At 39.5% G+C, this 14,735-nt stretch overlaps 1 protein-coding gene across 1 annotated transcript; it reads right to left on the bottom strand.

Moving 5' to 3' along the window:
• Window positions 1-2,015: 2,015 nt before the first annotated feature.
• LOC148024583 ((R)-mandelonitrile beta-glucosyltransferase-like) lies at window positions 2,016-5,040 on the bottom strand. Its single transcript, XM_087694207.1, has 2 exons — window positions 4,007-5,040; window positions 2,016-3,055 (listed from the first exon to the last, which is right to left on the bottom strand). The coding sequence occupies exons 1-2, from the start codon at window positions 4,506-4,508 to the stop codon at window positions 2,064-2,066; spliced, it is 1,494 nt and encodes a 497-aa protein (XP_087550333.1). The 5' UTR covers window positions 4,509-5,040; the 3' UTR covers window positions 2,016-2,063.
• Window positions 5,041-14,735: the final 9,695 nt, after the last annotated feature.

Here is a 14,735-nt window from a genome sequence, read left to right as displayed (position 1 = left end):
TTCTATGTGATGCCTAACATGTCCCACTGACTTATAGTTGGAACATTTCATCATAAAAGGCCTCTATTCAAGGCAGAAGTGTTAGGCCATTGATAAGGAATGGCTGCTAGGATGTGCATTCAAGAAACAAGCACATTGCAATGCCAACTATGACTTGCAATGCATTCACCTCACCATTGGTAATGTTCAGAGTGACGGCTTTTAGCAAGGGTAGCGTGGCTCCATCACAGCTTGTAGTGCCATTGGTAGAGGAACCAAGTGCAAGGTATAAGGAGGGGGTTCATAACTTGTCCCACCCTGCTAAGGAAAACCACCTGCAACAACCTAAAGGAGCCACACACCCAAGACCATTGAGTAACAGCTCAAATGGGTGCCCAAATGCCAACATAGTCACCTAGAAGCCAAACCACACAAACTTGTAACCATAAAACATTTTTCCCTAGGCCTAAAGGGCAAAGATGACAATACAAAAATAGATGAATGGTCAAGCTACAATGGGTGCCCAAAGACCTATAGTATGCTCAAGGCTAGTACAAAGGCAACAACTGGATTTGGTTGCCCAAGACTACGTGAGTGGCATGTGTTCCCCTCAATTCAAGCCCTCCATCCCATCTCAACAAAACAGTGAGCTAGCAAGGACTAAGAAACCAATTGACCCAAAAGGAACCAAACCCATTGAGCCCTAACAATTCTATCAACCAAAACCATAACTAGCCACCCCTAGACCAACTCAACCTAACACTTCCAGTGTTCCCACATCTCCACAAGTAGCAAGTGGTACATCAATAACACAAGGGATTGATAAACACCCTATTAAACCACCCATGAGGTAGGCATCAATAGAGAAGTTATCCAGCCCCCATCCAAAACCCAACCTTTGCAAGCGTTAGACCCTCCTATAAGTAGAAATCCATCCTTGCCTTGGCCTTAGACCTCGCCACAAATACGACAGATTACCTCATCACCTATATTAGATGCTTGGACACCACATTCACCATGCTAGCCAAGAGCTATCAATGGTAGGCCTCCTCGACGAGCCATTAGCAACTCTTTCTCTATCAGTTATGCTTGTGCTTGGTCTCTTCTCTTACCTCGAGACCCATTACATGCATGACTTCTAGACCTATGAGATGTCTCTTGCTTGATAGGTTATTGGTTTGACAGTTATTGGTACCTTCTTGCCCCTTGACACTCACTGTTGGATGTATCTTGCTACTTGGCAGTTGCAGTGACATATGTATCAATGATTGCTTCACTTTGGGACAGTTTTACATACTGCTGTCATTTATTACATCAAGCTGAAATCTGTAGATTTAGAGCACTTCTATGAGGCCAATGCTTACTATTTGATGTTATCTTGGTCATATTTGGTGGACATGTGCTTCTCTTGGTGATATCCACTCTTTCAACCAGTTTTAGCAGTGGTTTAAGTGCATTTTTTGCTAATTACAGCAACCTGCAATTTTGCCTTTTTGCTTTGATTTGGGACAGCATGATTGGTCATCTGAAAGACATAGCTCTCTTTAACATTGCCAAGTTGGATGGTACCAACTACGGGTATTGGAAGTCCCAGATATTGCAAGTTTTGGTGCAGAAATTGCAGATTAAACCCTTGCATTTCAAGGGTGTTAAACTCAAGGATATGGATGATGATGTTTGGATGGAAGTTGATGAGCTATGCAAGTCTACCATTATCTTGTCATTCTCAGAAGAGGTCCATCATAATGTTATTGAAGATGAAAATCAGAGTGCATGAGATTTATGGGAGAAGATTCAGGAGCTTTATGCGTAGTAGAGTCTTATGTCATAGATGTATTGGCTGAAGCAGTTAATGGACCTTCACATGAAGCAGGGGACATCCATGTATAGCAACTAGACGCTTATAGTGTTTTAATAGTACGTGGGACATAAAAATCAAAATTTAACAAGGAAAAGAATGCTACAAATTTTAAAACATGTAAAACTTGTTTACAAGAAAGCTAGTCATGGCAAATGTACAGATTGCTATGACAATAATGTTTTTTATGAATTGATATAGATCTCATAAGATCTTAAGAGAATGTCTATGGCTTTTTTGAACATTGCCATGATGAAGATGCCACTCTTGCTTTGATGGTCATAGCTTCTACAAATGCATTAAGACCTTGTTCTGAAGATTGGCCCTTGGAAATTGCTACCCTTGCTAGCTTTTTTATAGCTTGAGCTCTTTCTCTAAGTTCTTTCCCTTCCTCCCCAATCATAATGGACCTAATCAATATGTCCACTTCATCCCTTGGCACGATAGGTTTGTCTTTTATTTTGAATTCAATACCAACTCTCCACACATCGACTACATATCTAGCATTCATGTTTTGTTCTGCAAATCCACCTGGCCAAGCAAGGATGGGCACACCTGCACTCAAACTTTCCATTATAGAATTCCACCCACAATGAGTTAGAAAACCACCAACACTAGGATGAGAAATAACCAAGAGTTGAGGTGACCATGACACGATAAGTCCTCTTCCTTGAGTCCTTTCTTTAAAGGTTTGTAGCATTGAAAGAGTGGCATGATCAACATTAGATCTAAGCACCCAAAGAAAGGGTTGTTGACTAGACTCAATACCCATGGCTATCTCCTCAACTTGTTGTAATGACATGTGAACAATGCTACCAAAGGAGATATATAAGACCGACCTTGGCTTTTGCATGTTGAGCCATTCAACACATTGTTGGTCTTCTTCCCATAGGCTAGTCCCAAAAGAGAAAGGAGTAGTGGGATTATCCATGAAGAATGAAGGAGGAAGCAAAGGACCAATAGTAATGAAGGAATTCACAAATCTCTCACGAAACAAATCTATAGCCTCCTTCTCCAACTCATATATATTGTTCCCTAAGTTCCATTCTGCTTGTCTTCTTGGTCTTTCCTTAAATTGTGCCTCAATCCAATCAAACAAGTCAAAGGTAGATGTTCCATTATATGATTGCAAGAATGAGGGAAGGTCATTAGCAAGTAACTTTGAAAACTTTAAACCTGGAATGCATGTCACAATTTTGGATCCTCGCTCATGATCACCTGTATGTTAGGATGAATGTAAGGATAGTTCAATTACATAATCATCATTATTCATGCATACAAAAGAAGTATTAGTTATAAGATCAAGTTGTTTTTAGTTTAGATATAATTGAGTTGCAAAATACGAAGAGAAAAACTTTTGATAGTAAATCAATCTTTGCTTATTAACTTAATCTTGGATCACTAAGTGGCTATTAGGATCCAATACTCAATTGCTTGAACAATTCTAAAAACATATATTGCTAACATAGTGCAGTACACAACATGACTATAGGATGGAGGCTTCTGTTATTCTATGAATTGATGTAGCATTTAAAGGTAGAGAGTACAAGCATTGGTTCAGGAAATGTAAATGTTAAAATTGAAAGACTCTTCCTACTAAATCAATGTGGTTCAAGAGGAAGACGCTCCAATAAAAAAGGAGGGTATTGTAAATGAAACTCCATATATTAGCCATTATTATATGTAAAAAGTTATCCATTAGAAAGCTTCACACCTTCTACTTTGAATTCCAAATGACATTGTAGAAAATTTGTAATTTACTTTACATTAAAACTGAGCTTTTCGAGAATACCCACAAGTGTTTGACTATTTCTATTGAACTAAGGTATTAGCTTGTAAGTGGTTTTTGACATTTTCCCTTGTAGAAAAAAGGGTTATTTTCCCTTGTTTTTCCCTAGAGTGTTCAACATCACAAGCTTTTTGCAAGGGACAGGATACCTAGTTAGGTGTGGTTGGAGGTAGGGGTGTGAGCTGAGAACACCTTGCTGCCACTTGCACCTACGTAGGTATGGGGTTCCCTATCTTGGAGAATAGGTTGTTGAAGGTCACAATGTGGGGATTATAGTGGGAACTTGTCTAAAACCCAAAGGTTCCTTCTTGAGGATGTAGTGTCTCGAATGTGTAGCGTGCAGTCATGGTAAAAACGAAGAGATGAGCATATAAACGCACCTAGAGGGAAGGGTATGATACCGTCGGAGATGAGCTGGGGCATCGAGCAGTAAGCGAGGTTGGCGTGGACCGGTGTGGTCCACAGGGCGGCGCGTGGCAGGCCCACGTCTTCCGCCACGTCCTGGACCCACGCAGCGAGGCAGTCGGCAATAATGCAGGTGACGTGGCGCTCCTGCATGAGCCGCGTCAGCAGTTCCTGCAGGGGCCGCCGCATGCGCGTCTCGACGGCCTCGCCGAACTCCAGCACGTTGCCATTGAGGCGGGGATGGTCAGCTGGCAGGCCGTCCGGGAGAGTCTCGAAGCGGAGGTGGCGCCAGGTCAGCAGGTGGCGGTGGGAGGCGCCGTTGCGGAGGATGTGGAGGTGGTTGTAGTGGGTGTTGACGAAGGTGACATGGACGCCGCGCTCCAGCAGGCGCTTGGCCAGCTCCATCATGGGATTCACGTGGCCCTGGGCCGGGAAGGGGAACATGACGGCGTGGACTGGAGGGGGAGCTGGCGCCATCTTATTTACGATACTTATAATCAGTCAGAGAGACGGAGAGAGAGAGAGAGAGAGAGAGAGAGAGAGAGAGAGAAGCAGTTCTGGCTTGCTTACAGTCCCTTGTTCAGAGAGAGAGAGAGAGAGAGAGATTGATTGCTTCTAGCTTGCATACATTCCCTTGTTCTCTCAGAGAGAGAGAGAGAGAGACAGCTTGATTCGTTCTGGCTTGCTCGCATTCCCTTGTTCTGAGAGAGAGAGAGAGAGAGAGAGAGAGAGCGATTGCTGTGTTCTGACTTGTTTACATTTTCTTGCTGTGCGCGCGTGCGTGCGTGCGAGAGAGAGAGAGAGAGAGAGAGAGAGAGAGAGAGAGAGAGAGCTTACAGTCCCAATTTGTTCAGAGACAGACAGAGAGAGAGAGAGAGAACTTGATTCCTTCTAGCTTTCCCTTGTTCTGAGAGAGAGACAGAGACAGAGAGAGAGGTCTTCTTTCTGTGTGTGGAGACGGAGAGAGAGAGAGAAACCGCTTGCTTTGTATACGAGACAGCCTTGTATTATATCAGGCCATGACTGATCCATAATCCCACTTCGAGCATTGTTAAAGGCTAATGTTGTCGTCAACGAAGATGGCGCGCTGGCTGTCATGATTAATAAAATAAAATAGAATGAGAATTCATGTGCACAGTCTCGACTCTCGAGTCTCCATCCCAAAGCAAGATTTTTTCTATATTCTATGAGATTTCACAACTATGTACATGAACAATTCTTAGAAATCTAAGCAGCAAGTGTTCAACACCATGCCACCAACACCTATGTCCCCGTCGGTCGGGCGCTCAAACTAAACTCCAAAATATAATGATATATTCTATTAATATGTTTAGGAGAATCAAAATCCTACTAGTAGAATTGTGTTCTTTTGGAAAGGAACTTCTTCATGAATATCACACTATGTTGCCTTTAGGCTTAAGTTTTAAACTTGAATTAAAAAAGATACTCATTAAGCCTTGCAATGGAAAATATCAATATAAGAATAAACTATGTATGGAAAAACAAATAATCTATGTAAAGAGATAGTGTTAAGAAGTGCCATTGAGATTGAGAACTTCCAAATGAAATCGATGGTTCAAAACACCTTAATATAGAAATAATCTCCAATTTTAATAATGCTATGGAAGACCCTCATGCAAAAGTAGCCCCCTATATAAATGATATTAAGAAACACGTTAGATTAGGGAAAATTGAAAGACAATATGGCACTAAAAAAAGGATAACAAAAACCTCCTAGTTTACTAAACAAATACAACTAATGCATGAAAGCTTGTCCACACATGTGTTCCAAGGAGCTTTGATGGTACCTCATAACAAATGTTGGATCGAGGACAACGAGTATAGGAGATGTGATTGCCCAATATAACATTGATAATGGAGGGTAGCATTGCACATGTATATCATGTTGGAGGTCAACCAATCATAGACAAGTGTGAGTAGCTCACCTTGACCTATTGCCCACCTATATGGAATATTGTGGTAATCCGATAAATATTTAATGTACCATTACACCAACCCCAAAGAACCACATGAATGGGGTGCCCCTAATAACTTGCCATTCAAATCTCTAATGCAAGGTTCCTCAATCATATATTGCACTACCTTCAATGCCTCTTTTATAGTTGACCCAATAATCGAGTCCACATAAGCCATCTCATGACCACATGGTCTACAAGGTTAGAACCCTTCCCATGTCTAGATTGGGAGCCCCAATAATGTCCAAAGCCCTTAATGGTTTCTTTTTATTTGGGGACCTTACAATATTTGGCACATGGAACATAGGAGGAAAATAGGGTGGTGGGCATATAATTAGCATCCAACTCCCCTACGAATGGATCCTCAATGTCTACTTATTTGGCCCAATGTCAAGTCAATGAAAATGTCGAGTAAGTTAATCAATCCCAAGTTCCTTAGTTAAGATTTTGGTGCAATGTTCTTATGGGAAAAAATTGTCCAACTCAACAACTCCATCAGAAATGAGCTATCTAGTTATCGATTTGTGGTGCATAGATCAGATGTTGTATGCGTACGTAGCGAGCGTCGGAAGGTCCCCAAAAACAAAAGAACTCTACTTTTGCACAAAAAATAAGAGAGAAGACTTGCACGACATGAATCAAAAGACTAATTGGGTACAATCTCTCCACATGCCTTGTATGAGCGCTCTACAAAGCATGTATTTGATATATTATTCATCTTCAAGCTCAAAAAATAGCCCAATTTACAATTAGTGGGCTTTAGTTTTTGTGTTTGCTTTTGTCCCACTAAAGAATTAAAGCGATTGGGCGCCCAAAGAGTCAGGCTGTGCCCAAACACAATGTCCAATAATAAATATTTAAATTGTGCACCCATATTGTGCATACAAAATAATAAATAAATGTCAGGCGCTTCAATAAATAAGCGCGTCAAAATAAATATTGGTGCTACGCCTAAGATGCGCGCCCATCAAAATGATAATTTCTTCTAAATAAATTGAATATACGCTATCGCCTAGTGCTTCCCAACACCACCGCTACCTGCTCTACACATCAACTGAAGCATTCACAATTGTTAGAAAATAATAAAATTAAACCGAAAAAAGTGAATACTTAGCAGTCTTCAGCTACAAAATAAATAAATTGGTTAGAACTCAATCCTAACCTTATTTTATTACGAGTGCGTACTCTAAACTCATAAACATCCATTAATTTAAATATGTATTTTGCGGAATCACCCGCTATGAAATCACCCACTTGCACATTAAATTAATAAGATGCTCGAAAAGGACATGCGTCCCCATCGACTTTTCACACAAGGAATTCACCTTGTGTATGAGCCCTGGCAATAAATATAATTTTATGGAATCCATCGCAAAAAATCGACAAAAGTGAATAGCAGTCTTCAACTACAAAATAAATAAATTGGTTAGAACTCAATCCTAACCTTAATTTATTACAAGTGCGCACTCTAAACTCATAAAAGTCCATTAATTTAAATATGTATTTTATGGAATCACTCACTATGGAATCACCCACTTGCACATTAAATTAACAAGATGCCCGAAAAGGACAAGCGTCCCCATTGACTTTTCGCATAAGGAATCCACCTTGTGTATGAGCCCCAGCAATAAATATAATTTTACGAAATCCACCGCAAAACCTCATAGAATCCACCGTGGAATATACCTCCTGGCATCAATTTCATAGTGTCACTGTCTCCTACCTAATTCAATTCGTAATGTTTGACAAATTTCATGCACAATTTAAAGTGATGCCATAGTTGATCATATCCTTGAAGTACTTTAGCACTCATATTATTGCTCTCCATCATGAGACTCCTTTGAGTACCTACTCTAGTAACTAAGATATATCTTGATCTTATATAAAAATATAAGACGTCCCATGAGCTTCATATACTAGCTCATACAAGTGAAGATGTGCCACCTAATGAGAAATTTGCATTCAATTTCATTGATGAGACCTCTAACTTAGACTTAGTCATCCTAAATATCTTCATAATCTCTTGATTATGTAATTGATGCAAAAATAGGCCCTTAAAAATGCTATAGTTTAAGAGTTGGACCTTTTGAATTATCCAATAAGAAGGCAATATGTTGATATCCATGGAGGGTGAATATTCTCTCTCTTATATTTTTTATTTAAAAATAGGATAGTGGGAGATTTAAAAAAAGGGAGAATAAATAGTGTATAAATTTTGAGTATCTCTATCCTCATATTCTCCCCTCTCTCTTTTTGTCATTTTTCTTTTTTTTCTCTCACGAAATCATTTTGATTCAAAATTTGAGCAGTAAACTCCTTTCCCTATTTTTTTCTATTTTTGTGAATTCTCATTGCCATTGAAGCTTTGTAATGAAAGTATTTAGAGCTTTGATCACTCCACGTATCTTTGCAAAATTTTCTCCTTGTAGATATAAAATTTGGGTAAAACATAGGTGCCCAGATTTCCTTAGATTTTCTCTTTTCTCTTAATTTTTAAATAAGGTTTAATGTCAAATCTAACTCTTGTTGTTATCTTCTTGCTGAGATCATTTTAGGTAAGAGACATAAGCATGTTAGATTTGCTCAATGCCCCACCCTCATAAGGTGCCACCAATGATGCTCTAAGTTGTAAGGCCCCCATTATGAGGAGAAGCCATATGTGAGCACAGACATTGGTTGGGTCTTGACTTGTATATTAGATGAGTTCTATGTGACAAGATGACAAAAAGGTGACATTTGTGGATCTAGCCTTTGGGTTAGATAGAGTAGTTAGATTGGTAGTAACTCAAGGCACAATGCATTAGGTTGTGCAATGTGGGAGTTATCAGGGATCCCTACTTTAGGGTTTGGGGATTGTGAAAGCATATAACTGAGGAATCAAAAGCTTGGAACCTATTGAGGAGTTAGTAGGAAATGCAAAATCAAACAAGGATTGAGAACTTGGAGAATGAACTAGCAACGTAGAAGCTTGCTAAGTGAAGATGGCTAAAGAATTTATCATTTAGATCGAGAATATGCACAACCAGATGGCTAGCACCATTAAGATATAAAAGACTAGTGAGGCTTGGAATGTATTGATGCGTTAGTACAAAAGATCCCTATTCAACATACAACTAAAGCATCAGAGGCTTGGAACATACTGAGGAGTTGGTATGAAATGTGAAATCAAACAAGGATTGAGAACTTGGAGAATGAACTAGCAGCAAAGAGAAGTTTGTTGAAGGAGAGATAACTAAAGCATTTATTGTTGTAATCAAGAATTTGCATGACTAGATGGCTAGCACTAGGATACAAAGACTAGTGAGGAGCTAGCTCGAAAGTATCTTCGAATTTGTTCACCAAAATTTGATGGACTAGTAACCACCCTAAACACTTAGGTGAGAACCCAAGTTTTGATGTTTGAGAAATTTTGTGCACTACTAATGGAGGAGGAGTTGCTACTTAAAGCCTAAGAAGGTAGCAACAATGGAGATGCTACGTTCTTTGCCAATGTGAAAGAAAAAGGTGGTTTCCCTACCAATGGTGACAAGAAGAAGAAGAGTGGTAATAAAAATTTTCAAGAAGAGTGCTTCTATTGAAAGAAGAAAGGACATGAAGAAGAAAGGACATTTAATTGCAGACTGTCGTGTTAAGTAGATAGATGAAAAGAATGGCATCATGAAGACCAAGGGGAAGGAGATAGATAATACGACTAAAGCAGAGTTGGACTTATTCATTGAGACTATTGAGGAAGTGTGTTCCTTAGTGCAAGAAATATTTACCTCAAAATGTACAAGCGCTCTAATAATGCCAAGTTACAATAGTTTCAAGTGGAGCGTGGGATGCAAAAGGTCAATGCATCGATTGTGCGATGCATTGCCTTCACTTTTGAGTCCCCCCCTAGGTTATGGTCTTTCCCTTATTCAATGGTGGTACATTGAATGATGTATTGATATGGGGTCCTTTCACGGAATGTAGATATAGAAGAAATGAGCACTTGCACAAGCCATCAATGGGATTCAACCCTAATTCTAACAAGGTGCCCAATGCAAAGGACAAAGCTAGGATTATGGGTGTTATCAATAATATGCCGAATATTATTCATGCACTACTAGATGGGATGAAGGTTGTGCATAGTGCCAGCATCATCCATTCAAACTTGCATTCTAAGAACATGGTACTAGACTTTACCAAAAAGAACATCCCTAGGATTGGCATCATAGATTGGGGTCTAATGCTCATTTTTGGCATGGCAATATCAGTAATCAACTGTGGTGGTCCAAATGATCCCATGCACCTCATAGATGAGCGTTGACGGAAAGGAAAGTTAAAAAGGAGAAGAAGACCTTGGATTGCACCTGAGATCTACAACCCACTATGCTAGTCTGCCTATAGCAAGGAGTCAGATGTGTATGCAATCTCATCATCTGTCTGGTTGAGTTTTGGCACCTTGGCCAAAACTTGTGGTTGTGCAGGAAGCCAAGGGATGCCCCAGATGAAGTGATCATGCATTTGATAGAGTTAAAGTCAAATGATCACATGTTGGTAGATGATAGGGCTACACGTATATCCTTTGCAGACCTTGATGAGTTTTTGCGGGTAGAGTGTGGGATTGATCCTGCAAAGGCATAGAGACCCCTTGTAGAGCTTGGTCCTATCTTAGATCATCCCTTTTGAGTCGGGTCAATCTATCAATTTTTGGAGTTTCCATGACTTGTGAATCCAAACATGTCTTGAAAAGATTGGCAACTTTGTAAAACTCTATACTCCATGGAACTAGACTCGTAATTTGTGCCTATAGATTAAGTTAGTTAAGTACTTTTAATTTTTAGGAGTAATTATTCCAAGATTTCATGTCCATCTCATTCACGATTTTTTTTATATTATTGATAGTTTTTTCAAGTTTTAAAATTCACTATTTGCACTGTGTCATGTTTTATATCATGGTGAAGATTTTATATCTATAAATTGTTTCTAGTTAGCAAATGTGAAACAGTGGTGAGTATTCTAATGCATACATGAGGTTTATGAGTGCGAATAATCATATCTTGATATTTACATCATAGACCACAATGCTTATCATAATGCACTTAATAAAGGTAACATTTAGAAAATTTCATAGTCACTAGAACCACTGAGCGATTTTTATGAACCCTTGATAGCTACTTTGCGATTAATTCCATGATAAACTTGGATATCAAATTATTAACCATATCACATTATAGTAAGGTTTTTTAAACCATATCGCATTCCAATCATTATTTAGTAAGATTTTTTAAAATGTGCAATGATGTGTGTGTGTGTGTGTGTGTGTGTGTGTGTGTGTGTGTGTGTGTGTGTGTGTGTGTGTGTGTGTGTGTGTGTGTGTGTGTGTGTGTGTGTGTGTGTGTGTGTGTGTGTGTGTGTGTGTGTGTGTGTGTGTGTGTGTGTGTGTGTGTGTGTGTGTGTGTGTGTGTGTGTGTGTGTGTGTGTGTGTGTGTGTGTGTTATTCCTTACAAATAAGATGCTTTAATCTAAAAGCTTGAAACCAATAAAGTTGGTATGGTCTATATGTTTCTTTCAATTTCAAGTTATATTTGGTTTTATGTGCAACTGGTACAAAATGCGCAAGGATGTGTATGTGCACACATTTAAGGGTGTTGTTCCTTGTTGCAAACAAGGTGATTTAATCTAAAGGCTTGAAATCAATCTTTAATGGGCAGTGGTTAAGTTGGTAATTGTTTATATGTTTCTTTAAATTCCAAGTTATATTGGATTTATGTGTAATTGGTATAAAATGTGATCATATGTGTGTGTGTGCACGCGTGTGTTCTATGTGTGTTGTTTCTTGCAAACAAGTTATTTTGATCTAAAAGATTGAAACCAATCTTTTGTGACTAGTTAAGTGGTAATAGTTTGTATGTTTCTTTGATTTTCAAGTTATATTTGGATTTATGTGTAGTCGATATTCTTTAAAAGTTGATATAATTTTGTAGTAGCATTCTGAAGGAACAAAAACTTAGGTATAGTTTTGTGTGTTTTTCTGCAGGCATGTGTAGATTAAAGAAACAAAAAATTTGTGAGGTTTCAAAGGCAAATATTGTAGCATTTTTCGGCCATCCAATAAATACCCCTGCAACCACAAATGTTATTAATGATTCACAGACATCAACAAATCAACTAGATACATCTATTCTTGGAAATGAAGCAAATAATGAGACTAAAACACCATATCAAATAGCAAGAGATCAACAAATTTGTGCTACTACTAGTGTTGGAGTAGTTGATACACAAGTTACACCAACTGTACAAAATGCGCCATGTCAACCTATACAAACAAAAGAAGAAGAAATGCCAAGTTCCTTGAAAAGCACACAAGCTAGTGAGAAGAAAAATAAAAGAATTTGGAGCCTTGCAAAGCATACATTTCAGCTAGATTGGGTTAGTAAATTTCCATTCATTGAGCCAATTATAGCAGTAGATGATTCTACTCCAAGAAAGGCTCCATGTATTAGTTGCTCATGGAAAAAGGGAATTGGTTACACACTTTAGCTCAAAACTGACATTATAGAGAAACATGTAGGCAAGGTATATGAAAAAACCATTGTTGATGGGCAAGAAGTAAGTCAAGTAAGATGGAAGTCTAGTGAGGAGTGTCTACATCTAAAGAATGTAGGACTATATGAGAAACAATGCTTGAGCAAGCACAATGTGAGAAGTTATCAATTAACAACATGTTCAAACAAATGCAAGATAAGACCTTGCAAGGTAAAATCCTACAATTGAATGTATTTTTTCATCATTTATAATTATTAATATATTCACAATATGTTTTATATTGGGCAAGAAGTAAGTCAAGTAAGATGGAAGTCTAGTGAGGAGTGTCTACATCTAAAGAATGTAGGACTATATGAGAAACAATGCTTGAGCAAGCACAATGTGAGAAGTTATCAATTAACAACATGTTCAAACAAATGCAAGATAAGACCTTGCAAGGTAAAATCCTACAATTGAATGTATTTTTTCATCATTTATAATTATTAATATATTCACAATATGTTTTATATTGTGTATAATATCAAATTGTAATGATGTTTTTACATGCAAGTTGTTTTTTATATATTAAGGTGAGGAAGACCAATGGTGGACTATCCCGAGTATAAGGAATTCTTGTCACAATTTCCTATTGATAATTTTCCACAATCGCCACTACAAGATATAGACCTTATAGCGACGTTTAAAGCGACGAAAATACAAACAACAAAATTTGCCCCCGTCGTCGCAAAAAGCGTCGTTATTGACGACGCCATAGAATCGTCGCTATAACCGTCGCTATATGCGTCGCTATATTCGTCGCATATAGCGACGCATATAGCGACGGTTACAGAGAATTTGCGACGCTGATAGCGACGGCAATAGCGACGAATGTAGTAAATTTGCGACGCAAATAGCGATGGTAACAGAGAAAAAAAAAATTTTGTGGCAGGGCAGCAAGCTGCCCTGCCACATATAGCACTGTGTGCTGTATGAGAGCCATACAAAATAGTTTCTGCACTGCTTCATACAAAGCGTTTGCAAACAAAAAAAATGTATACTGAAATCATAAAACTGATGGATGAAATAAATACATGATATCGCATAAAATGCGATTGGTACAATCATAAAACAATATCACTAATACATAGAAAATGTCTACATAGATCGGGCGACTAAAAACTAAAGGTATGTGAGCTCTAAGGATCCAAGGGCGAGCTACAAATCGTCGTCCCCCGAAAGCTCTTCCCGCTGTAAAGGAGCATCAAACGGATTCTGCAGAAAAAGAAACAACATATCAATCCACCATACAATAATGCATTCAAATATCTCATGGTAACTACGGACAAGAAAGATGAGTGACTTACTGGGCCGCCGCGTCTATACAATCGGTCGATCAATGATCTGAGACCGTGCCTCTCCGCATATCGAGTCTCAAGGCCTTGCGGATAGCGATTTGTAATGGAGTGCTGCAAAGAAAACAAAATGCTAACTGTTAGAAACATGATTGTCAGTACAAAGAATATCTCAAAAAAACAAATAAGCAAAACAAAAGAGAATCTTACAAAGTCCTCCAAATATGTCCTGTGGCCGCCACTCCCAAGATGATGTACCGATCCGGCCTCGATTCGTGCCCTCGCCGCCTCCCGCTGCTGACTCCAACGTCCTGGTGAATTTGTAGCCTCCTCCCTCAGTCGGTGCCAGTCGTCTGCATCTAACCACTCGGGCTTTGGAGCCCCACTCTTGATTGCCTTGCGTGCGTCGGATCGTCTATGTGACATGTATGCACGCATGCAATCCATCATCCAGCCCGTAGAGAATCTATCCACTGCGGCTGGCACCGGGAACTCCTCGTGCAAGGATGCTACTATGTACTCCTTGCTCCCCTCCGGTATGTTCCTCCAATGATCCAGGACGTTGTGCTGAAAAACTTGTTGGCACAACTCCCTCATGCGAGCCATCACCCTCCTCCCCTCATCATTCATGATAATGGCTCCTGACCTGCCATCCACTAGGTATCCATAATCCCTAGGAGTGTGTCGTGTATGGGCCCTCTCCCATCTCCGTCCACGCTCCTGGGCATATCTAGGAGATCCCTGAACATCCGGTGTACCGACGGGGGTACCCTCTCCCGGAGTGCCACACAAAGGGGTGCCGCCAGAGGGTGTGCCACCAAAAGGAGTGCCACCAGAGGGGGTGCCACCAAAAGGAGTGCCACCAAAAGGCGTGACATCTG

Source organism: Lygodium microphyllum, chromosome 15 (assembly GCF_053477565.2).
Source record: "Lygodium microphyllum isolate KBCC chromosome 15, Lygodium_microphyllum_v1.1.10, whole genome shotgun sequence".
NCBI lineage: Eukaryota > Viridiplantae > Streptophyta > Polypodiopsida > Schizaeales > Lygodiaceae > Lygodium > Lygodium microphyllum.
Note: the sequence above shows the minus strand (reverse complement) of the source record. Positions and strands in the feature narration are given on the sequence as shown.